This window comes from Motacilla alba, chromosome 1A, assembly GCF_015832195.1.
Source record: "Motacilla alba alba isolate MOTALB_02 chromosome 1A, Motacilla_alba_V1.0_pri, whole genome shotgun sequence".
Taxonomy (NCBI): Eukaryota; Metazoa; Chordata; class Aves; order Passeriformes; family Motacillidae; genus Motacilla; species Motacilla alba.
The window spans coordinates 1146155-1171087 of record NC_052031.1 but is presented as its reverse complement, the minus strand read 5'-3'; the positions used below and the strand labels follow the sequence as shown (position 1 = coordinate 1171087).

At 48.5% G+C, this 24933-nt stretch overlaps 2 protein-coding genes across 9 annotated transcripts in view; one reads left to right on the top strand and one right to left on the bottom strand.

Moving 5' to 3' along the window:
* The window catches only part of FBH1 (F-box DNA helicase 1), a 41465-nt gene extending 27136 nt beyond the window's left edge, over window positions 1-14329 (top strand). For all 3 annotated transcript variants that reach the window (XM_038155749.1, XM_038155751.1, XM_038155750.1), the window contains exons 15-21: window positions 2409-2530; window positions 4105-4180; window positions 7283-7480; window positions 8507-8632; window positions 10539-10645; window positions 11484-11624; window positions 12810-14329. In XM_038155749.1, the coding sequence (XP_038011677.1) occupies window positions 2409-2530; window positions 4105-4180; window positions 7283-7480; window positions 8507-8632; window positions 10539-10645; window positions 11484-11624; window positions 12810-12929 (890 nt within the window). In that variant the 3' untranslated portion in view covers window positions 12930-14329. The remainder of the gene's footprint in view (window positions 1-2408; window positions 2531-4104; window positions 4181-7282; window positions 7481-8506; window positions 8633-10538; window positions 10646-11483; window positions 11625-12809) is intronic.
* On the bottom strand, window positions 14265-24526 carry LOC119708857 (basic proline-rich protein-like). Of its 6 annotated transcripts, none has more exons than XR_005259235.1 (7): window positions 23695-24526; window positions 17081-17272; window positions 16392-16445; window positions 15779-16184; window positions 15407-15467; window positions 15042-15311; window positions 14265-14608 (listed from the first exon to the last, which is right to left on the bottom strand). XR_005259235.1 is itself a non-coding variant. In XM_038155760.1 (7 exons), exons 2-7 carry the CDS (start codon window positions 17349-17351, stop codon window positions 15206-15208), a joined length of 714 nt encoding a protein of 237 aa, XP_038011688.1. In that variant the 5' UTR covers window positions 17352-18163; window positions 23695-23808; the 3' UTR covers window positions 14617-15205. The 6 variants fall into 6 exon arrangements, 3 of the variants coding, with proteins under 3 accessions (XP_038011688.1, XP_038011689.1, XP_038011686.1); XR_005259233.1 differs by having other exon boundaries at window positions 17081-18163; window positions 23695-23808; XR_005259234.1 differs by having other exon boundaries at window positions 15779-16181; window positions 17081-18163; window positions 23695-23808.
* Window positions 24527-24933: the final 407 nt, after the last annotated feature.

Genomic DNA, 24933 nt, shown 5'->3' with positions numbered 1-24933 from the left:
TTATATTACATATATTATATTATATTATATTATATTATATTATATTATATTATATATTATCATAACATTTTAATATAATATATTAATATTAATATAGTAGTAAATACTATGATAGTTAAATAATAAATAAAGTTAATTACTTAACTAATATTATATTAAATAATATAATATGTAGTAAATTAAATTAAATTAAATATATTTATTAATAAATAAATATAATAAGTATATAATATATAATAAAATAATATAATAAATATATTTATTATGTAATAAATATAATATAATTTAATTATAAATTTAATTTATAAATTTAATTAGAAACTAGAAATATATTAATTACATTGGAAAATAATTAATTAATTGTATTAAATAATAATAATGACAGTTAATATTACATTATAAAATTGATATAATTTAATTTATTCTAAAATTTGAAAATTGTGTGCTTGGAAATAAATATTTAATTCATTTCCTGAAAATAAAGATTTAATTAATTTCCTAAAAATAAAGATTTTTTAAATTTCCTAAAGTCAAATTAATAATGGAAAATAATAAATTAATAATAACAGGTAAATACTGACTTTTAACATATTAAAAAATTAATATATTAATTAGTAGCAGATAAAATAATGAAATGTAAGTATTCAATTAATAATGAAAAGTAAATATTGAATTAGCAATAAAATATAAAATGAAATTATTATTAAAATATAAATAATAATTAATTTACTGAAATAAATTAATAATAAAAGAGAAATAATGCATTAATAATAACAGATAAATATTACATCAATAGTAACTGATAAAATAATAACAGACAAATATTTAATACAGATTATAAAAGTAAATTTAAAATATTTTTTAAAATTTATAAATTATAAACTATTAAATTAAATTAATAATTACTGACAAAATATTTTAAATATTAAATTGATTCTAAAATATTAAATGAAAATAATATTTAAATATTAATAATAACTATTTTACAAAAAATAAGTTAATATTAAAATATAAGTAATAAATATAAAATAATAACTTGTTAAATTTAATTATTAATAAGCTATAAATAATTCATTCCCTGTAATTAAATTTGTAATAAAATAGAAATAATAAATTACTAGGAAAATATAAAATAATAAAACAATGACATAATAAATTGAATTAATTAATAAATCTAAATAATAATCAATTTCCTAAAATCAAATAAATAATAAAATATAAAGTCAAATGTAGTAATAAAATATAATAAATCAATTAAATTTTAAATGAAATATTCATAATATTAATTATTAATTAACCGGGAATTCCATCTGGGAGTGGCTGTGGCTAGCTGGGAATAAGTGTGGCTGACTGGGAATTCCAGCTGGGAATGGCTGTGGCTAACTGGGAATGGCTGTGGCTAACTGGGAATGGCTGTGGCTGACTGGGAATTCCAGTTTGGAATGGCTGTGGCTGACTGGGAATTCCAGCTGGGAATGGCTGTGGCTGACTGGGAATTCCAGCTGGGAATGGCTGTGGCTAACTGGGAATGGCTGTGGCTAACTGGGAATTCCAGTTTGGAATGGCTGTGGCTGACTGGGAATGGCTGTGGCTGACTGGGAATGGCTGTGGCTAACTGAGAATTCCAGCTGGGAATGGCTGTGGCTAACTGGGAATTCCAGCTGGGAATGGCTGTGGCTGACTGGGAATTCCAGCTGGGAATGGCTGTGGCTAACTGGGAATGGCTGTGGCTAACTGGGAATTCCAGTTTGGAATGGCTGTGGCTGACTGGGAATGGCTGTGGCTGACTGGGAATGGCTGTGGCTGACTGGGAATGGCTGTGGCTAACTGAGAATTCCAGCTGGGAATGGCTGTGGCTGACTGGGAATTCCAGCTGGGAATGGCTGTGGCTGACTGGGAATTCCAGCTGGGAATGGCTGTGGCTGACTGGGAATGGCTGTGGCTGACTGGGAATTCTCCTGGAATGGCTGTGGCTAACTGGGAATTCCAGCTGGGAATGGCTGTGGCTGACTGGGAATTCCAGCTGGGAATGGCTGTGGCTGACTGGGAATTCCAGCTGGGAATGGCTGTGGCTGACTGGGAATGGCTGTGGCTAACTGGGAATTCTCCTGGAATGGCTGTGGCTGACTGGGAATTCCAGCTGGGAATGGCTGTGGCTGACTGGGAATTCCAGCTGGGAATGGCTGTGGCTAACTGGGAATTCCAGCTGGGAATGGCTGTGGCTAACTGGGAATTCTCCTGGAATGGCTGTGGCTGACTGGGAATTCCAGCTGGGAATGGCTGTGGCTGACTGGGAATTCCAGCTGGGAATGGCTGTGGCTGACTGGGAATTCCAGCTGGGAATGGCTGTGGCTGACTGGGAATTCCAGCTGGGAATGGCTGTGGCTGACTGGGAATTCCTCCCTCAGGGGACGTGAGGGGCGGCCGGCAGGGAAAGGTGGCGATGCTGTCCCGGAGCAACTGGAACGTGTTTGAGGACGCCGTGGAATTCTCTGGGAGAAACCCCCCGGCCAAAATCCACGTCATTGGGGTGAGGGGCATTGCACCCAGTCCAATTCCAAGGATTTTAAGGAATATTCCAGGAAAAAACGTGGATTTTTTGTGCGCAGGGGTGCCGTTATTCTCCAGTCCTTGCAGGCCTCATCCCATTTTGAGGCTCCTTCGTGCAGGCCTCAGTCCATTTTTAGGATAATTTGTCTGATTTTTATCAGGGATGATGCAGGAAAAAAGGGATGGACAGTTGGGACAAGTTATTCCAAGGTTTTAAGTGAGTATTCCAGGAAAAAGCAGGAATTTTTTGTGGCCAGGGATGTTATTTGGAGCTGTTCCTCTCCAACCCTTGCAGGCCTCATCCCAATTTGAGGCTTCTTTGTGCAGGCCTCAATCCCTTTTTGGGATAATTTGTCCCATTCTTATCAGGGATGGGGCTGGGAAAGAGGGATGGACACTTGGAATAAAGAATTCCAAGGATTTCAATGATTATTCCAGGAAAAAGCAGGCATTTTCAGGAAGAAGCAGGATTTTTTGGATTATTTAGAGCTGTTACTCTCCGAGCCTTGCAGGCCTCATCTCATTTTTAGGATAATTTGTCCCATTTTCATGAGGGCTGGGGCAAGGAAAAGAGGGATGGCCAGCTGGAATAAAGAATTCCAAGGATTTCAGTAAATATTCCAGGAAAAAGCAGGAATTTTCAGGAAGAAGCAGGATTTTTTGGATTATTCAGAGCTGTTACTCTCCGAGCCTTGCAGGCCTCATCCCATTTTTGGGATAATTTGTCCCATTTTTATCAGGGCTGGGGCAAGGAAAGAGGGATGGGCAGCAGGAACAAGTTATTCCAAGGATTTCAGTAAATATTCCAGGAAAAAGCAGGAATTTTCAGGAAGAAGCAGGATTTTTTGGTTATTTAGAGCTGCTGCTCCCCAAGCCTTGCAGGCCTCATCCCATTTTTGGGATAATTTGTCCCGTTTTTAGCAGGGATGGGGCAAGGAAAGAGGGATGGACAGCAGGAACAAGTTATTCCAAGGATTTCAGTAAAGATTCCAAGAAAAAACAGGCATTTTCAGGAAGAAGCAGGATTTTTTGGATTATTTAGAGCTGTTACTCTCCAAGCCTTGCAGGCCTCATCTCATTTTTGGGATAATTTGTCCCATTTTTAGCAGGGATGGGGCAGGAAAACATCAAAATTGGTGGAAGTTGGAGAGGTTTGGAGCCTGATTTTGGGAATTTTAACAGGTTTGGAACCTGATCCTTGGGAATTTTAGGCTGATATTTCAAATTTTCCATCTTTTTTCCACCCAAATTCCAATTCAAGGAGGGGTTGAAGTGCTCAGGATTAAAGATCTTCTGCAGTGTGGAATCAATCAAATTTATAAATACAATCAATGTATAATTCTTGTTTGGCATTATGTTAATTTATTTTATTGTATTTTCATTTTAAATATTTTATGTATTTGAGAAATAAATTTTATTTTGTAAATAAAATTAATACATAAAATATATATAATAAAATTCTTTAAAATACATACAGAAACAATACATAAATAATTTTTTTATATAAATAAATGTTATTTCTGTAGTTTATAAATACATTTTTCTTCCTTTTAGGGATTGGAGAGATTTGGCCTGAGCAGAATTTATGACATTTGGAAGCTCAGCCTGCCTGCAGACGTCAGGAAAAACTGTGAGTATTCCCTCATCCTTCTTTTTTCCAGGATTTTTTAGGTTTTGCTGGAAATAAAAACCCTTTAAAAAAATAATAATAATACCAATAACAATAAAATTGAATAAGTAATATTTTATATTGTTTATATATTATATATAATTTTATATAACACATTATATATATAATATTTTGTAATTATATATTAAAATTTAATATTTAACCCCGGTTAATTTTAAATTTCCTAATTAATTTTTTGGTTGAACCATCATTTTTTAATTGTTTTATCACATGCTGGGCTGTTTTGGCTGCTTAATTCCAGAAATCCCAAACTTTAGGGATTTTTGTCAGGCATCTTTTCCCAGCTTTCCGCAGTGATTCCTCATTTTCAGTGCAAGCAAACCCAGAATTCGAGATATTTTTCCCCAAATTTTTCAAATTTTCAGTTGTTTTTCATTTTTTTTTTAGTGTTCCCTGGATTGTTTTGGGTGTAAAGCTCAATTTTTTAAATTTTTCTTTAAAATATGGAAAAAAATTCAGATTAAATTCAGGGTTTCCTTTAAAATATGGAATTAAATTCGGGATTTCTTTTAAAATCTGGAATAAAATTCAGGATAAAAATTCGGGATTTCCTTTTAATTCAGGATAAAATCCAGGTTAAAATTTAAGGATTTCCTTTAAAATATGGGATGAAATTCAGGATTTCCTTTAAAGTACGGAGTAAAATTCAGGATAAATTCAGGAAAAATTTCAGGAAAAAAAATCAGGATAAAATTCAGAGTTTCCTATAAAATATGGGATGAAAATCAGGATAAAATTCAGGATAAAATTCAGGGTTTCCTATAAAATATGGGATGAAATTCAGGATAAAATTCAGGGTTTCTTTTAAATATGGAATAAAAATCAGGAAAATTCAGGATAAAATTCAGGATTTCCTTTAAAATATGGGATAAAATTCGGGATAAAATTCAGAGTTTCCTATAAAATATGGGATAAAATTCAGGATAAAATTCAGAGTTTCCTATAAAATATGGGATAAAATTCAGGAAAAAAATCAGGATTTCCTTTAAAATACAGAATAAAAATCAGGATAAAATTCAGGGTAAAATTCAGGATAAAATTCAGGGTTTCCTTTAAAATACAGAATAAAAATCAGGGAAAAAAATCAGTATAAAATTCAGGGTTTCCTATAAAATATGGGATAAAATTCAGCAAAAAATTCAGGATTTCCTTTAAAGTATGGAGTAAAATTCATAATAAAATTCAGGGAAAAATTCAGGATTTCCTTTAAATATGGAATAAAATTCAGGATAAAATTCAGGATAAAATTCATGGTTTCCTTTAAAATACAGAATAAAAATCAGGAAAAAAATCAGGAAAAAATCAGGATAAAATTCAGAGTTTCCTATAAAATATGGGACAAAATATAGGATAAAATTCAGGATAAAATTCACGGTTTCCTGTAAAATATGGGATAAAATTCAGGATAAAATTCAGGGTTTCCTTTAAAATATGGGATAAAATTCAGGATAAAATTCAGGATGGAATTCTGGATTTCCTTTAAAATATGGGATAAAATTCTGGATTTCCTTTAAAGTATGGAGTAAAATTCAGGAAAAAATTCAGGGTTCCCTATAAAATATAGGATAAAATTCAGGAAAAAATTCAGGATAAAATTCAGGATTTCCTTTTAAATAGGGAATAAAAATCAGGAAAAAATCAGGATAAAATTCAGGGTTTCCTTTAAAATATGGGATGAAATTCAGGATAAAATTCTGGAAAAAAATCAGGGTTTCCTATAAAATATAGGATAAAATTCAGGATAAAATTCAGGATTTCCTTTAAAATAGGGAATAAAAATCGGGAAAAAAAATCAGGAAAAAATCAGGATAAAATTCAGGGTTTCCTATAAAATATGGGACAAAATTCAGGATAAAATTTAGGATTTCCTTTAAAGTATGGAGTAAAATTCAGGATAAAATTCAGGATTTCCTTTAAAATATGGGATAAAATTCAGGAAAAAATTCAGGATAAAAATCATCCCTTTAAAATCCAGCAGCAACAGATGAGTTTTTATGGAGACAACAAAAGATTCCCCAATTTTCCACAGATATTTGATTCCATGATTATTATTCCCACTTTTTTTGGTGAGGGGAACTGCCTGGAAAATCCCTTCAGCAGCTGGAAAGCGAGGGAAATTCAGAATTTCTTTTAAAATATGGAGTAAAATTCAGGATAAAATTCAGGGTATCCTTTAAAATATGGGATGAAATTCAGGATAAAATTCCAGAAAAAATTCAGAATTTCCTTTAAAATATGGGATAAAATTCTGGATTTCCTTTAAAGTATGGAGTGAAATTCAGGAAAAAATTCAGGGTTTCCTATAAAATAGAGGATAAAATTCAGGATAAAAATTCAGGATAACATTCAGGATTTCCTTTAAAATAGGGAATAAAAATTGGGAAAAAAATCAGGAAAAAATCAGGAAAAATTCAGGGTTTCCTTTAAAATATGGGATAAAATTCAGGATAAAATTCAGGATGAAATTCTGGATTTCCTTTAAAATATGGGATAAAATTCTGGATTTCCTTTAAAGTATGGAGTAAAATTCAGGAAAAAATTCAGGGTTCCCTATAAAATTCAGGATAAAATTCAGGAAAAAATTCAGGAAAAAATTCAGGAAAAAATTCAGGATTTCCTTTAAAATAGGGAATAAAAATCAGGAAAAAATCAGGATAAAATTCAGGGTTTCCTATAAAATATGGGACAAAATTCAGGATAAAATTTAGGATTTCCTTTAAAGTATGGAGTAAAATTCAGGATAAAATTCAGGATTTCCTTTAAAATATGGGATAAAATTCAGGAAGAAATTCAGGATAAAAATCATCCCTTTAAAATCCAGCAGCAACAGATGAGTTTTTATGGAGACAACAAAAGATTCCCCAATTTTCCACAGATATTTGATTCCATGATTATTATTCCCACTTTTTTCGTGAGGTGAACTGCCTGGAAAATCCCTTCAGCAGCCGGAAAGCGAGGGAAATCAATACGGGATGGGAAAAATCCTAATGAAACCTCGAATAAAAATGCAAGTGTGTGAAATGAATCCATCCTCCCTGGCAGCAAACCTGGTGATCGAGGATTCCTTCATCAGGAAGTGGGAGGAATCCGAGGGGCTGCTGGGGCTGAAGGAATACGCGGCGCGCGTGGACGACCGCGACCTGGAGGTGAAGATCGCCATCGTGGAGAAGCACAGGGAGAGGATCCCGGAGCTGGTGGCCAGGATCAAGGGCAGCCACGTGTCCCAGGAGTCCCTGGCAGGTGATTCCACGTGCCAGGAGAAAATCGGGATCATTTTCCATCCTGCCTTTGGGTTGGGTTTTTAGGGAGAGCAGAGGTGGATTGGGAGGTTTTGGGGGTTGGGTTTGCTTCTGCTCTGGAGGCAGCTTGGAGAGCTGGGAATGTTCTGGAGAAGGATGCAGGGAGAGCTTCCAGAACATTGCAGGGGCTCCAGGAGAGCTGCAGAGGGACTGGGGACAAGGCCTGCAGGGACAGCACCCAGGGAATGGCTGCCAGTGCCAGAGGGCAGCCATGGATGGGATCTTGGCCATGAGGAATTCCTGCCTGGGCTGGAATTGCCAGAGCAGCTGGGGCTGCCCCTGCATCCCTGCAGTGCCCCAGGCCAGGCTGGAGCAGCCTGGGATGGTGGGATTGCAATGGGATGGGCTTGAGGTCCCTTCCCACCCAAACCATTCCGGGATTCTGGGATCAAGGGGGCTCAGAATCCATCCCGAGGGATTTTTATGGAAGTTGGGGATGGAAAAGGGAAGGGAGACCCTTCCTGGAGTCCCCAGGTTCCCAGTAAAAGCCCTGGATCCCAAAATTCCTTCCTGGAGCAGAGTTGGGTTGGGGATGGATCCAACCCCAGGCTGGCAGAGCTGGGAATGGAGGGAATTCCCTGGGAGAGGGAGACTGGGGTGGGATTTTGGGCTGGAATTGCCAGAGCAGCTGGGGCTGCCCCTGCATCCCTGCAGTGCCCCAGGCCAGGCTGGACACTGGGATAGTGGAAAGCGGAGCCCTTCTCATTTAGGATTCCTGTTGGAATTTGGGGAGAGAAAATTCCTCAAATGTTGAGCATTCCTGTTTGGGAATGTGGCTGGAGCTCGGGATGCCCGCCAGGAATTTCCCTTGGTACAAATTCCCTTCATCCATCCTGGGTCCCCACAGAGGGGCTTTGCTCCTGATTTAACTCTGGCAGAAGGGGAACGGATGCAGAATGAAATGAAACAAAAAATGCCATTACTGCTGCCAAGACTGATCCTTTTCCTTTTCCCTTGTTTTTCCCAGATTTTCTCATCGGGACCGTGCACCAAGCCAAGGGCCTGGAATTCGACACCGTTTGTGTCGCGGATGATTTTGTGCAAATCCCTTCTGTCACTGAGGCCCTCCTGAGGAGAACGAACCTTGCTCTTGGTGAGGGAACGGCGCCCTGGGGACCCCTGAAAGTGGGAAAGAAAAGTGTGGAGAGGGGCTGGAGAGTGGGAATGGAGCTGGGAAGGGGCTGGAGAGCCAGGAGAGGCCGAGGGAGCTGGGCAGGGGCTGAGCCTGGAGCAGAGGAGGCTCAGGGGGACCTTGTGGCTCTGCACGAGTCCCTGCCAGGAGGGGACAGCCGGGGGGGTCGGGCTGTGCCCAGGGAACAGGGACAGGAGGAGAGGGAACGGCCTCAGGTGGGATTTTGGGGAAATTCCTTCCTGGAAAGGTTGTCCAGTCCTGGCACAGCTGCCCAGGGCGGGGTGCAGTCCCCATTCCCGGGGGGATTTAAAGCCCCGTGGATGTGGCACTGGGGACACGGGTGACCCTGGCCGTGCTGGCATGGTGGCATTCCACGCTAGGAATCTTTGCCAGCCCCAAGGGTTGCCTGGCTCCAGCAGTGCCATCCCAGCGGGGCAGGAGCTGCACAAAGCATTCCCGGGGGGTTGCTGTGGGAGGCTCACCCAGCCGTGGCTGCGGGAGGCTGAGCCAGGCTCGGGGGTGCCCAGGGCCGATTCCAGCTGGGAATTCCGTGCTCTGGAGCAGCTCGGCGTTCCCTGATCCCGTTTTTGATCCCTCCAGCCGTGCCGGGGGAGGTTTGGATTGGATTTTGGGGACCATTTCCCCATGGGAAAGGTGCTCAGGCATTGGAAGTGCCCAGGGCGGGGTGCAGTCCCCATTCCTGGGGGGATTTCCCTGTGGATGTGGCACCTGGGGACACGGGTGACCCTGGCAGTGAGAATGATTTGGACTCCATGTCTTAGAGGCCTTTCCCAACCTAAAAAATTCCATGATTCCCTGATTCCACCATCTTGTGCCCAAACAGAGCATGGAAAAGAAAGGCCAAGTCCCTCTTTTTTCTGTACCTATTTTTAGGGCCCTCCCAGTGATTTTTCCCATTAAAACAACTTCCCCCTCCTCATTCTCCTGCACACCTTTTCAACCCTATGGATTCTCCCATTCCATAAATATTCCCCCAGCCAAGCTTGGAGCTGTGTAGCAGCAGAGCCCAATCCAAGCCTTGGGAAAGCCACTGAGGCTCCTGTTCTGGAGTTCTGCCTTCCCAGGGAATTCCCGGAGGGAATCCAGGGACTGGGAAACTCCTCCAGAGCCAAACAGAAAAACAGGAATCTGGGAGTGGCTTCTCCAGCCATGCAGAGTGGAGGGAGAAATGTGGGATGAGGCAGGAGCTGCAAATTCCTGCTTTCCCAGAAAAACCCTGCTGTCCTTCAGCACTGGATCCTGGAATGGTTTGGCTTGGAAGGGACCTTAAAGCCCGTCCAATTCCATGGGCAGTGACTCCTTCCATTATCCCAGGGTGCCCCAGGCCTCATCCTGGTTGAAGCATTCTTTTCCAGCCTCAATAATTTGGGAATTCTGTGTTCATACCCCCATGAGAATGCCCAGTGCATCCAGGTGATCCAGGGAATGAGCCCCTGGATAAGAGGGAACGGCCTCAGCCTGGGCCAGGGCAGGTTTGGATTGGATATTTGGGAATTTCTCCATGGAAAGGAGCCTCCAGCCATCCCAAATCCCTCCAGGCTTTGTTTTCCTCCTCCTCCTGCCGGGACAAGCAGGAGTGGGAATGTCCCAGGTCTCCTCCCAGCTTTCCATGGAGACAGAGCCTAAAATCCTCAACAGGAAGAAAATCGGGATCAGATTCCCACCCCAAGCACATCCAGCAGCACAAAATGCCAGAGATCCATCCCAAATGGAATCCTGGAATGGTTTGGGGTGGGAAGGAACCTCAGAGCTCATTCTGGGCTCACTGGTTGAAGCATTGGAAGGACCACAGAGAGCTGCTCAGCCCTGTTCCCTGAATCCATGGATTGTCTCTCCTCCCTCCTAGACAGGACCCCTGAGGATGAGTGGAACCTGCTCTACGTGGCCGTCACCAGAGCCAAGAAGTGCCTGCTGATGTCCAAATCCCTGGAAAACCTTCTAGCTCTGGCTGGAGTAAGTGAAACCTTCCCAGGGCAAGGGAATCCTGTTGTGGGGTGATTCGGGGCACCAAAGGATTCTCCTAAGATAAATCCTGATCCTAGGATTCATGCCACGGGCTGCTCCTTGTGCTGGCATGCACCAGAACAGCAGGAATCACTTTTATTCCTGCATTTTGCTGCTCCATCAGAGATTCCAGTAGGAAGACACAGGATTGCAGTGGGCTTTTCCCATAGTTCTTGCATTTGGATGTTGTTTTCCACAGATTTGGGGTTTTTATCTCCATGGAAGTGTGGAGGTTCCCTTTTCCCTACCTGCAGGGCCTTCCAGCTCTTCCTTTTCCCCCCCTTTCCTTTTCCCCCCTTTCCTTTTCCCCCCCTTTCCTTTTCCCCCCCTTTCCTTTTCCCCCCTTTCCTTTTCCCCCCTTTCCTTTTCCCCCCTTTCCTTTTCCCCCCTTTCCTTTTCCCCCCCTTTCCTTTTTCCCCCTTTCCTTTTCTCCCCCTTTCTTTTCCCCCCTTTCCTTTTCCCCCCCTTTCCTTTTCCCCCCCTTTCCTTTTCCCCCCCTTTCCTTTTCCCCCCCTTTCCTTTTCCCCCCCTTTCCTTTTTCCCCCCTTCCTCTTCTCCCTTATCTCCTTCCTTCCTTTATTCCCTTCCTTTTTCCTCCCTTCATCCTCTTCCTGCCATTGGCTCCTGCTGGAGCTTTTCCACCACCAGGAATTTGAGGTTTTGTTCCCTCTTTAAATCCCATCGTATTCCAAGTCTCTTCCTTAGGGGCTAAAAAAATTATGGAGCAACGCTGAGCTTCCCTGAGCTCCCTCTGAGGGGTGGAATTCCCTTTTTCCATGTTCCCCAGGAGCGTTTCCTGCGGGTGGAGCTGCGGAGTGAGGCTGGGAAGGACAAGGATGGAGCTGCTGTTGCCTGCTGTGTGTCGGGATGTACAAACTCCCTGGAAGTCAGCTCGGGGCTGCTGGTGAAGAAGCTCCCATTGACTCACGTACGTCCCTTCCCTGGGGTTTGGGATTTGGGATTTGGGAGCCTTCCCGAGCCATTCTAGTCCCTGTTCTGAGCAGGGAGCTCAGCTCCCCATCCATTTCCTTGCGCTCACAACCAGGGGGTGAATTCCAAGGGTAATTCCAGGTCCTGTTGCACTTCCCACAAATCCACTCCATCTCAAACATCCCGTCTGAGACCTCAGGTGGATCCAGGTCTGGGTTTTGTTGTGTCACATCCCTGGGTGGCTCTTGGAGCCCATGGAATGTCCAGGTGGGATTGGCCCAGCACCCCTGGCCCCAGGGACAATGCAGCTCTTGGGGCCAGGTTTGGCTTTGGTCCCACCTGGATCCTGGTCCAGAGGCTGCTGGCAAGGCCGAGCTCCGTGGGGAGCACGAGGTCAGGCTGGGGAGCTCCACGGCCAGGACGAGGGACAGGACACGAGGGAGCAGCCTCGGGCTGGGCCGGGGCAGCTTTAGGGTGGCCGTGGGGACAATTCCCTCGTGGAAAGGGTTTCCAGGCAGGGCAGGGGCTGCCCGAGGCAGGGCTGGCATTCCCATTCCCGGAGGCATTGCCAAGCCCCGTGCATGTGGCACTCGGGGACGTGGCTGCCGTGCCTCAGGGTTGGCTTTTCTGTGCTCCACATTCTGTGCTGCAGAGAGACAAACAAGCAGGGTGGGAGTGCCTGGGCCAAAGCTGGAACGGGACAATGAACTGCAAGGGGCAAATGGAGCAGAGCTGAGCCAAGGCAGAGACCCCGGGAGCGCTCGTGCATTTTGGGACCATTTGGGTCCATCTTGGGGTCATTTTGGGACCATTCTGGTTCATTTTGGTTCCTCTGGGGTTCATTTTGGGACCATTCTGGTTCCTCTTGGCTGCAGCCCTGGCTGGGCTCTTGTGCTGCCCAAGGTGGATCCATGGAGGAGATCCTTGGAATAAATCCCCAATTTATTCTTTAGCTCCATCTAGTCTCTGTCCTAGCTCAGCCTTCACAGGGCATCAGTTCGCCTTGGAATAGCTGGACCCGATATCCTTAAAGATCTTTTCCAACCATTCCACGATTCTGTGTGGGATTTCCTTGCTTTGGGCACAGCACGGCTCCCTTCCCTGGATTGTGGCAGAGCTGGGAAGCCCAGGTTGTGTTGCTGCAGCATCCTCTTCCCTGAAATCCCCTCTTTTCCTCCCACAGAGCGACAACAGCCAGGATCCAGGGGGATTCCTTTGCCGGGCTTGCAGCTGGCTGTTCTTCGGCTCCCTGACTGCACTCACCTCTTTCCTAACGATCCAGCAGGAGCCCATCCAGCTCTAACCAAGCCCTCCAGCTTCCCAGAGCTATCCTGGATGTGGGACAAATCCTTTTGGCACATCCCAGCTCCAAAATCAAGTGGATGTTGGGGTCAGGATTTCAGCCCAGCTTCAAATTCCAGGTGGATGTTGGAGCAGGATTTCAGCCCAGCTCCAAAATCAAGTGGATATTGGAGGAGGATTTCAGCCCCGCTTCAAATTCCAGGTGGATATTGGAGCAGGATGTTCCCAGCTCCAGAGGGACTTCCAGGCCCCCTGGGGACGATGTGATGCCTTTCCTCCAGCCCTGCCTCATCCTCCAGGAGCTGGGAATGGGATATCCAGAGGAATCTGCACTTTAGGAATGGATTAGACAGAGCAGGGTTCATTGTGGAACATTCCCTCTCTTCCCTCTGTCACCAGTGTCCAAATTTCCTGAATATCTTATCATGCCTGGAAATCCCTCTGACCCACAGGAAAAAGAGGAAACACAACACTGGAAAGTATCCAAAGAAAGGATCTTTAACATGAACTGTTCCTGTCCAGCCATGGGAGGAAATCATCAATCTCTCTCAGTTAATTCCTTTTCCATCCTTGCAGCCAAGGGGTTTCCCTGGATTCTTTCCCTTCTCCCTGCAGCCAACCAGGAAGGAAGAAATGAGGCAGCAGCACAAAAATTCCTTTGGATTGGTTCCTGCCAAACTCAGGGACAAGCTGGAGAGGAATTTCCAGTCCTAAAATTAAATATGTCGCCAAAAAAAAAAAGCCTTAACACTTCCTTTGTGTCTCTTCCCTGCCCTTAGATACCCTTTGTGTCCCCAGAGGGCTCAGGTGAATCACGCTCTCCCACAGCTCCGGAGCCTGTGCCGTGGGAAGCAGGACTGAAAGTGGTTTAAGGAATCTGCCTTGGACGCTGCCCGGAGCCGTGGGCTGTGCCTGCTGCAGCAATCTCAGACATCCTGGCTCTTTGCATTCATGGAGCCCTTCCCTCCCTCTCCTTTCGCTTTGAAAGCTGACTCCAGGGATGCATTCCCAGCCAAACGCTGGCATCTGGATGGAAGCACAAAGCCTGGAGCTGGCGGTGGATGCACTGCTCCTCTCCCAGCCTCCCCTGCCTCCCCGGCATCCCGGTTCCTTGGGAATAGGGATGTGCCCAGCGCTGCGCCTGGCACACAGCCTGGATCAGAGGCACAAACAGGAAAAGCCATGGAATTTCAGCTGTTGGATCCCTGCAGCTCCGGAGGATGGGAATGAACCCTTCATTTCCGTGGTGTCCAATGGGAATGTCCTTGGTGCTGTGGGGATGGATTCATCCCAATCCAGTCCTTCCCATCCCGTTAAAGTACCCACTGCTCTGTTATTTTTTATATAAAATATATTTATTTATACATAAAAATAAAGAGCTGCCTTTTCCAGAGTATAAGGAAACAAGTGGATAAAACCTGGATAAGGAAACAAGAAGCGGATAAAACCTGGATAAGGAAACAAGTGGCTAAAAACTGCTGATGGATAAAGGGAAAACATTCCCTAAATTGTGTTATTTGGTCCTTGATGTGTCTGTAGAGACTGCTCCAGCTTGGATTCCCCATGAGCCGGTGGGATCGGGATCCAGAGCCGGGATCGGCGCTGGAAGCGCTTCCAAAGGATCCCTGAGCTGCGTGTGGGGGTGGGATGGTCCCACCACCTTTGGCTCTGGCTCCGTGGCTGGAAGAGAGCAGGAAAGGGATGAGGATGTGGGGAAATGCTTGGCTGGTTCTCTCTCAGTCTCATTCCTGGGATTTGGGGACAAAGCTGGGAAAGGGATGAGGATGTGGGGAAATGCTGGGCTGGGTCCCTCTCCGTCTCATTCCTGGGATTAAGGACAAAGCTGGGAAATGGATGAGGATGTGGGGAAATGCTTGGCTGGGTGCTCTCCATCTGATTTCTGGGATTTGGGGACAAAACTGGGAAAGGGATGGGACAGGCATCCAGCTAATCCAACTCTATCCATGCTCCTGGACAGGGAATGGGAATTACCTGGGGCAGGGCAGCTCAGCTTCATCCCAAACCTCATCCCAGCATCCTCTCCCTGCTCACCACCAGCGTTCCCATGGCAAATTCCCCCAAATCCCAGCTGCCAGTGCAGGACGCCACCCACCTTTGGGATCATCCATGGGAATCATCCGTGTTCAAGCCCGGAAGAGCAGCCACCCATCCCTGGCTGCTCCGTGTGCTCCGCCACCCCTCAGGGAAGCATCCAGAATTCCATCCTCCGGCCTCCCTCGGCACGGTGGGTGCGCCCAGTGTCCCCAGGGTGGGTGCTCAGCCCGTGGGGACAGCGACAGGAGGTGTCACCTCCTCGTTCCCAGAGGGAATTCCCTCCATGGGAATGTCCATCTCCGTCACCGTGTAGCCCTGCCTGGTGCATCTGTGGGGGGAAGAGGAGCGTCGGTGGCATTCCAAGGCTTTTCTTTGGAAAGCACAGAAGCCTTGGAAAACTCATTTCTGGGGTTTGGCACTTACTTCCTCCTCCTCCTCCAGCAGCAGACGGCCGCAATTCCGATGGCCAGCAGCACCAGGAGTCCTGTGGGATGGACACTCGGGGTGAGGAGCATCTCCCAAGCCATGGCTGATGAATTCCACCAAAACAGCTCCATAAGGAGCCAGAACCACTCCAGGCACCAGCACAAGATCCCTCCCCACCCCCGGAGGGAGGGAATTGGCAATTCTTCTTTCCAGGAAGAAATCTGGGTGCTGAATCCTTCCCTCCCTCAGTGGCATTCCCATTGGCCATGGAATAAAGCTCCCACAGCCCCCAAAAGGGATTTTAAAGTTTAAAAAATTTGAAACAAGCCCGTGTTTCCCAAAGAAGTTTGGTTTTTTCCCCCAGCTTACCAACAGAAGAGGCCACGGACTGGATGGAAACTGGAAAAGAGGAGAGAAAAGGAAATTTTGAGCTGCAAAGGTAGGAAAGGGGTGGATGCTGGGAGAAGCCTCTCTAAAAAGAAGGTTGGAGAGAAGGAAGAATTCCATTGGAAAAGCAGAAGAGCTTTTGTGGATGAAACAAGGGCCCAGGGGAGGTTGGTATTCCCTTGGGAATCAGCCCAACCTGCGGCGTAATCCGTGGGCAGGCTGGGCTGCGGGGTTGTCCCCTGTCCCAGCGTGGATGTGTCTGGTAGTGTCGGAATCATCTCTGGTGGCCTGGATCCATCTGGTGACGGCCCATCAGGTGCTGGTGGCACAGGTGACTGACTGGAAGCTGGAGAGGGGCTGGAATTCAGGCTGGCACTGGTGGTACCTGCTGGGAAAAAGGTGGGAAATGTTTAAATTCCCAAAAGCAAAAGGCGGCGCCGTTATTTCCGTGCCCTCATCCAGCAGCTACAGAACGCTGGGATTTCACCCCATGGGGTGCAGCTGATCCCAGATCGGGAATGTTGTGGTTTCCACACCCTGGGAGCTTTGCCATGGCCGTGGCAGCTCCAAACCCAGTCCCAATCCTGTTCCTCACCCCTCTGGGTCGTGCTCTCCAGGCCGGGGGTTTCCGCAGAAAGAGCCGGATCTCCTTCGGGAAAACACAACAGGGAGACACCATCAGCTGGGAAATGAGCTCTCCAAGTGCTTTGGTAAGTTAGAGAGTCAAAATTATTTTATCCAACACTGAGGTCTGGGGGAAATTCCACAAATTCCAAAAAATGGATGTTCGTTGTCAAATTTTAACAGTTTTTATATTTTAGCAAAACAAGGAATTTAATGCTCACTGGCTTCGAGCTATTAATTACTATTATTAGAAGATAGAATTAATCTATCTTCTATTGATTAATAATTTGTCCCTTTTTAATTATCCTGATTAATCCATATTTTCAGCCTTTTAATTATGTTTTCCCAGACTGGGCACCTCTGGTTTATGCAGAGTCTCTTTGTGGTTTATAAATTCCGCGTTCCTGGCGTTCCATCCTCAGCCATAAATTCCTCCCCCGGGTCTGGGCGTACTGAAGGATTTGAGGCCCTAAACTTTTGATTTCCCAACCCGTGGACATCGCCCGTGCTCCGTTAGGAATTCCACGGATTAAATTCCTCTCTGTAATTCCCCCGTTTCTGATTCTTTCGGAAGAAACAGAGCTTGGGTGGCGCTCGCGTTTCCTCCCATCCTCCGGTTCCGGAGGTGTCCCAGCTCCCAGATTCCCGGTGAGGACTTACGGATGCACTGGAGCGTGGGGTCGGTCCAGCGGGGCTCGGAGCCCTCCCAGAGGATGCACTGGATGAGGCTGGAGGTCCCAGCTTTCCGTTTGTATCCGGGGTTGCAGGAGTAGCGCAGGCGGGAATTCAGCTCCGTGCGATTCCCGGCGTCAATGTGAGCGTTGGCCACGGCCTTGGGGCGGCTGCAGCGCGCTGGGATTGGGAAAAAACAGATGGAATGGCAACAGATCTGCCAACCTCTGCCTCTGCTGGGGAATTCCCCACTCCTCATCCCTGGGAGTGTCCAAGGCCGGGTTGGACGGGGCTTGGAGCAGCCTGGGATACAGGAAGGTGTCCCTGCCTGCAGTAGAACATGGAATGAGGTGATCCCTAAATTCCCTTCCAACCCAAACCTTTCCACGATGCTATGAAATCCTGCCTACGGGTGGATATAGGGATTTATCCATCCTGCAAAAATAAAGGGACCCTGTGCCTGACACAGGGAATGGAGAAAGGGAAAATATTGCCAGCATTTTTGGGATCACTTGTAGTGGCTCCCGCAGAGGCTGGAGAAAGGAAAAACTCCACTTCCGGCGTGTTTGTGGTCGCTTGTAGCAGCTCTCCAGCCAGCAAGGAATTTCCATGGAATTCCATCCCCCTGCAGTGACTGTCCCAGGCCAGCAGCCCCAGCCCCAGCTGCCTCCAGCTGTTGAATCCCAGCTGTGGTCACTGCTCCCATCCTTCTCCACTCATTTTGCAGCTGGACATGAAAAATTCCAGCTGCTGGTGAGTCCTCCAGCCACTTCCCAGGAGTTTTTCCCCTCTGGAAGGGGGCAGCTGAAATCCGAGTATCCCAGACAGAGGGACAGCAATGGATTTTGAGTTGTGGCTTTGCTTTTCCCCAAACGAGCTCCTGCTTCCCCTTCGGCCTCAGGACGAGTTCAGTTCCATGCAGGAGTGATGAAATTTCCCATCTTTTCTGGTGCAAAGGGCAGAATTTCCTGGTTGTTCCAAAACTGTGCCAGCACCTGGATCCCTGTGGTGGTGTGGGAATGGCTTATCCATGATCCTGGCTGCTGGAAGCTCCCGTATCCCAGTGGGAGCCTGCACAGAGAGATGGAGAGATGTACAATGGGAATGACACAAAATGCAGCAGGGATGGAGCCATGGATGGCTGGGGTGGGATGGATGACCTGGAGTGATGGATATCTGGGATGGGATGGATGACCTGGAGTGATGGATATCTGGGATGGAGGACCTGGAGTGATGGATATCTGGGATGGGATGGATGACCTGGAGTGATGGATATCTGGGATGGAGGACCTGGAGTGATGGATATCTGGGATGGGATGGATGACCTGGAGTGATGGATATCTGGGGTGAGATGGATGAGCAGGAGGGAGTGGTGGATATCTGGGGTGGGATGGATGAGCAGGAGGGAGTGGTGGATATCTGGAGTGGGATGCACAGATGGGATGGATCCATGCAGGGCTGGGATGTGAAGAATGGAGCAATGGGAAGCAGGGATAGGATGAAATGATGGATATCTGGGAAATAGGGATAGGATGGAATGATGGCTATCTGGGATGGGATGTAGGGATAGGATGGAATGATGGATATCTGGGAAATAGGGATAGGATGGAATGATGGATATCTGGGAAATAGGGATAGGATGGAATGATGGATGTCTGGGATGGGATATAGGGATAGGATGGAATGATGGATGTCTGGGATGGGATGTAGGGATAGGATGGAATGATGGATGTCTGGGATGGGAAGCAGGGATAGGATGAAATGATGGATATCTGGGAAATAGGGATAGGATGGAATGATGGCTATCTGGGATGGGATATAGGGATAGGATGGAATGATGGATATCTGGGATGGGATGTAGGGATAGGATGGAATGATGGATATCTGGGAAATAGGGATAGGATGGAATGATGGATGTCTGGGATGGGATGTAGGGATAGGATGGAATGATGGATGTCTGGGATGGGATGTAGGGATAGGATGGAATGATGGATGTCTGGGATGGGATGTAGGGATAGGATGGAATGATGGATGTCTGGGATGGGATGTAGGGATAGGATGGAATGATGGATGTCTGGGATGGGATGTAGGGATAGGATGGAATGATGGATGTCTGGGATGGGATGTAGGGATAGGATGGAACGAGGCATGGCCGGGCTGGATGGAAGAATTGGTGCCTGGCGTGGATGGAACGATGTCCAGCTGGGATGGAGCCGTGTCCAGCCAGGAGGAGCACGCAGCTGGGCTGGGATCATGATGGAATAGAGATGGAAGAACAGTGGGAATGGGAATGCCATGGCAGCGAGGACAGGAGCACACAGGGATGGGAACGTGCCGGTGACAAGGACAGCAGGCACCAGGGACAGGAGTGTGATGGCAGCGGGCATGGGAGCAGGATGGGAATGGGAGCAGTGGGAATGGGAGCAGGATGGGGATGGGAACAGTGGGAATGGGAGCAGGATGGGGATGGGAACAGTGGGAATGGGAGCAGGATGGGGATGGGAACAGTGGGAATGGGAGCAGGATGGAAATAGAACAAGTGGGAATGGGAGCACAGTGGGGATAGTAATGGTAGGAATGGGAACATGGTGGGGTTGGAAGCACAGCAGGGATAGGAACATGATGGGGATAGAAACAGAGGATGGCAGCAGGATGAGGAATTGGAAACTCTGGGAATGGGAGCAGAATGGAGAATTAGAAACTGTGGGAATGGAAGCAGAATGGAGAATTAGAAACTGTGGGAATGGGAGCAGAATGGGGAACTGGAAACTGTGGGAATGGGAGCAGAATGGGGAACTGAAAACAGGATGGGAGCAGGATGAGGAAGGGGACAGTGGCACGGCAGCAGTGGGGACAGGAACACGACATGCTCCCACAGCACCCAAAACATCCAGAGATAAACATCTCCATCCTCAAAAACTCCTGCCCAAATTTGTGGTGCATCCCCAGAACATCCCAGGAGGAATCTGCTCCAGGAGGATCCGGGTGTGATCCTGTCGGTGCGGCCAGAGGACACGAGTGACATGGGGACATTCAGGTGCTGAGCAGAGCAGCTCTTGGTCTCTTCTCAAGACATGGGTGAAATTCCTGGAATCAGCAGCTCTTGGAACTGGGATTTGAGGAAATGCCTGCTTGGGAATGTTCCACAACAGCGTCACAACTCACCAGACCTGGCACTGTGCCTCTAGTCAACAAAAAACCCTCCCGCTGCCAACTCCAGCTGTGCCTCCCAAGGGAGCACAGCAGGAAATCCAGCCAGAAACACCAAAAATATCCAGGAAAAACCGGGATCTGCGAGCTCTGTTTATGCCTTCCAGCTTTTAAACCTCCTCTCCTCATCCCAATCCCTCCAAAGAGGTTTGGGTTTTGTTTTTTTTTTTTACAGTTGGTTGGAATCTCCTCTTCCAAAGAATGCCCATTTGTTCCAACAAGATCCCAGCAGCGCCACTCTGCAGGATCACTGTTTGGTGTTTCACACCATCCACGAATTTCAGCTTGTTTGATGAGACAAAACACATTCCAAGGGGGAAAAGGGGAGGAATCAGCTGGAGATGCAGGATTTAGGCTTTAATTCCTCGAGAATGAGTTGGAATTTCCCATGGAGGCATCACCCCAGGTGCTCAAAGACTCATCCCATGCTCGGCCAACATCCCAAAGGAGCTGCGGTGCCGGGAGCTGACCATCCCAGGAAAACACCTCCAGCTGCCTTATTTCCATCTGGATTCCCCGCATCCTGCTGGCATTAAATATCCAGGTTGAAGTGTGCCCAATATCCATGGATTTTGCATTTCTGTTGATTTTTTTCTTCGCTTTTTCTTGTTTTCCCCCATCCAACGACGCCGGTTGTGGAGGGTGAGCTCATTCCAGCACGTTGGGAAGCAGAACAGGGAACACGGCCAGGATGATCCCAGGCATGGAGATGCTGCCATGTGATGTCATCCCATGTCCAAATACAGCTTCCCAAGCATGCACAACAACAGCTGGACACTGGAGAATCCACACCTGAAAAACTTGGCTGTTCTCCTTCAAGAATGATCAGGAAAAGGCCCAGAGAGGTGGGGTTTTTCTGCTCAGAATTTTTTCAAAGTCGTGAACCAAAAAAAAAAGAAGTGGAGAAAAGAGGAATTTCACAAATCTGGATGCAAGAAAAATCCGTGAGAAATACCGAAATCATGGAAATAAACAAAACTTCCACGTTTCACCTCAAAAATATTTCCAATTGAGCAGGAGAGGACAGGATGGCCAGTGGGAACATTGTGGGATGCAGCAGCACATCCTGAATTACCCATCACGTGAACTAAAAGAAATAAATATTATTTCTTTTCTCCAGCACCCCCTAAACCCACGGTTTTTGCCCCATACAACAATCCTGGTGGCAGCACTGCTGCCTGGAATGTTGTCAGGATGTCTGGGATCCGTCAGTGAGGAATGATTTTGGGAGGGCTATTTTCAGCTCGTTCCTGAGGCTCAGGGCTCGTGTTTCCCAGTGCACGGGGCCAAGACTTACATTCCTGGCTGTCCCCATCGTCCTGTTAAAAATAGGGATAAATTCATTTTCCAGGGCTTCAGGAGCACACAGGAGCCTGGAGAAGAGTGAGCACTGAAGCTGTCCCAAAGCTCTGCATTCCCTTCCAGCTTTATTTCACAGGATCCTTCACAGCTGCCGCATTATCAGCAAATTAAATATTTCCTTATGGTCTTGCTGCTTCCAGCGGCTCCTGGGAGGATGAACCAAGGCGTGGTTCCAAGGCCTGAGCTGGGATGAGATTTTCCCCAAAGCTCCAAGAGCAACAGAGCTGGGGAGGAGTCTGGAGAACCAGGAAAAGCTGAGGGAGCTGGGAAGGGGCTGAGCCTGGAGCAGAGGAGGCTCAGGGGGGCCCTTGTGGCTCTGCACAGGGACAGGAGGAGAGGGAACGGCCTCAGGCTGGGCCAGGGAGCCTCAGGGGGGATTTTGGGAAGATTCCTTCCTGGAAAGGGCTGTAAAGCGTTGGAATGGGCTGCCCAGGGCAGGGGTGCAGTCCCCGTCCCTGGAGGGATTTAAAGCCCCGTGGATGTGGCACTGGGGACAGGGTCAGTGGTGGCCTTGGCAGGGCTGGGTTAATTGTTACACTCAGTGACCTTGAAGGTGTCTCTCAGCCATCGTGATCCAGTGATTCCAGGATTTTTGAGTTTTGGAGAGGCAGGACAATGCTGTGACATTCCAGGCTCAGCAGCCACGGACACCTCCCAGTGCCATGGAAAACCCAGAGAGCGCGGCCGGGCTGAAATCCCACAGGGCTGCAGCTCCACGGGTCCATCACAGATCCTGGAAAGCACCCCCAGCCTCCCTGCACACTGGCAGGAGCTGGTGTGGGAATGCCAGGAGCGAGGGGAGCACCCAGGGAACACGGGGCTGCAGCCTGGGCACTCGGGGGGGGTTAGGAGGCACCCAGGGAGAGGTTTGGGAATGCACGGAGCAGCGTGGGCACCCCAGCTGTGGCATGGACACCCCAAGGAGCAGCACAGACACCCCGGGGAGCAGCACAGACACCCCAAGGAGCAGCATGGACACCCCAGGGATGGCATAGACACCCCAAGGAGCAGCATGGACACCCCAGGGATGGCATAGACACCCCAAGGAGCAGCATGGACACCCCAGGGTTGGCACAGACACCCCGAGGAGCAGCATGGACACCCCAGGGTTGGTATAGACACCCTGAGGAGCAGCACAGACACCCCAGGGTTGGCATGGACACCCCAAGGAGCAGCACAGACACCCTGGGGAGCAGCATGGACACCCCAGGGTTGGCATAGACACCCTGGGGAGCAGCCTGGGCACCTCGAGTGGGGGCTTGGGTACCCCAGGGAGTAGCGCGGGCATCCCAGGGAGCCGAGCAGCCACCCAAGGAAGCAGAGAAAGCATCTTAGGGATGGCATGGCCATCCCAGGGACAGTGTAGGCACCCGCAGGAGCAGCGTGGCCATCCCAAATGGGAGTTTGGGTACCCCAGGGAATAGCGTGGGTAGCCCGGGAAGGGTAGCAGGCATCCCGGGGATTGGCAGCGGCATCCCAGGGAGCAGAGCGGGCCTCCTGGGGATTGGCAGCGGCATCCCGGGGAGCAGAGCGGGCATCCCGGGGATTGGCAGCGGCATCCCGAGGAGCAGAGCGGGCCTCCCGGGAATTGACACCGGCATCCCGCAGGAGCAGAGAGGGCCTCCCGGGAATTGGCAGCGGCATCCCGGGGAGCAGAGCGGGCCTCCTGGGGAGCGGCGCGGGCACCTTGGGTATTAGCACGGGCATCGTGGAAAGCGTAGCGAGCACTTTGGTGGCCGCAGCAAACACCTTAGGGATGGCACGGGCACCTCCGTGGGAGCTTGGAAACCCCCGGGAGTGGCGCGATTCCCTCCGGAAGTCGAGCCGGCTCACCTGGGAGCGGAGCTGGCTCACCCGGGAGCGGAGCGGGGATCCCGGGGAGCACCGCGGGCATCCCGGGAAGCGGAGCGAGCACCCCGGGAAAGGCGTAGGGACCCCGGAAAGGCGCAGAGATCCCCGGGAAGGTGTGGACGCCCCGGGCAGGGCTCGGAGAAGCCGGCGGGGAGGGAGCCCGGGGCAGCCCCGCTTACCGGTGTCGGCGGCGGCGCGGAGCAGCAGGAGAGCGGCGATCCCGCAGAGCAGCGGCGGTGCCATGGCACCGGCCCGGGGGCAGCAGCCCCGGCTTCCAGCGGGAGCTCCGTGGCGTTTCCCTGCCGCCGTCGCCGTCCCGGTGCGGCCCGAGAGGTTTCGCTTTCACTTTCGAGTCGGGCCACCGGGAGGGACGCGCCGCCCTGTCGGGACGGGCAGCCGGGGGCAGGGAGGGGATGCGGTGTCCCGGAGGGGCGGGTGGGGGCGGCGGTGCCGGGAGGGATTCGGTATCCGAGCAGAATTCGGTGCCGGGGACGCAATAGCCGGGAAGGGGTGAAATACGGGGATGCGGCATCCAGCGGGTGTGAGGCGCCCTGGGAGGAAAAGGATGGAATCTTTGGGTTCGTGAGCCGGGGGGTGCAGTGTCGGGATGGGATACCCCCGGAGAGAGCAGTGCCTGGGGGATGCGATGTGGGGGTGACTGCAAACCCCAGGAGGGTCGTGGTTCTCTTGGGATGGGGTGCAATCCCGGCAGGAGATGAGGCAGCGCTGCCTGCCCGGGGGAATGTGGTATCCAAGGGAATCGCGGTGTCCTGGGGGATGCAGCTCCTCCCTCCTGTGCCTGGCCGTGCATCTGCCGGGATTCCACGAATCCCAGTCCTGGAGATGGAACATGCCGGTCCCCACCCAAATCTCAACTCTGGAAAACAAGCTGTGACCCAGCCCTGGAAGCTCCGCAGAGCTCCTGTGGTTAGGCTCCATCCCACAGCATTTCTAGGGCTCAGATCCCACAGATCCTGCTCAGCTCCTTGCTCTTGGCCTCTTTATTCTCACGTGTTTGTTTTGTTTTGTTTTGTTTTTTTATCAGCGAGCATCAGCAAACAGCCCCACGTGTCTAGAAAAGGGAAGGCAAAGGGTAGCTCGGGTAACATTTCATGGGCAAATCTTCATGACAGGGGAATAAATTCTCCCTCTGCCACCAAGGAAAGAGAATTAACCTCAATTAACCCTCCCTGAAGCAGAAGAGAGGCTGCACCAGTGACAAGGCTCTGGACCCTGCCAAGGGTGTTTTAGAGGGAGCAGTGAGAGCCGGGAGGAGAATTAGGAACATTCCAGATGAAAACGCTGCAGGAGTTCTGCTGGAACCCTGGCTGCTGAGAATTTCATATATATAGAACAAGATAGACATTTTAGGGTGGTGACTAGTTCTCCTTCTTCACCTTCTTCTCCATGGGTTTGGG

Coding starts and splice junctions, on each gene's coding strand:
- LOC119708857 (XM_038155758.1), bottom strand. CDS start 24,326: ATGCACGGCCAGGCACAGGAGGGAGGAGCTGCATCCCCCAGGACACCG. Junction 21,622..23,694: donor CCGCGCCGCCGCCGACACCG/GTAAGCGGGGCT, acceptor TATTTTTAACAG/GACGATGGGGACAGCCAGGA.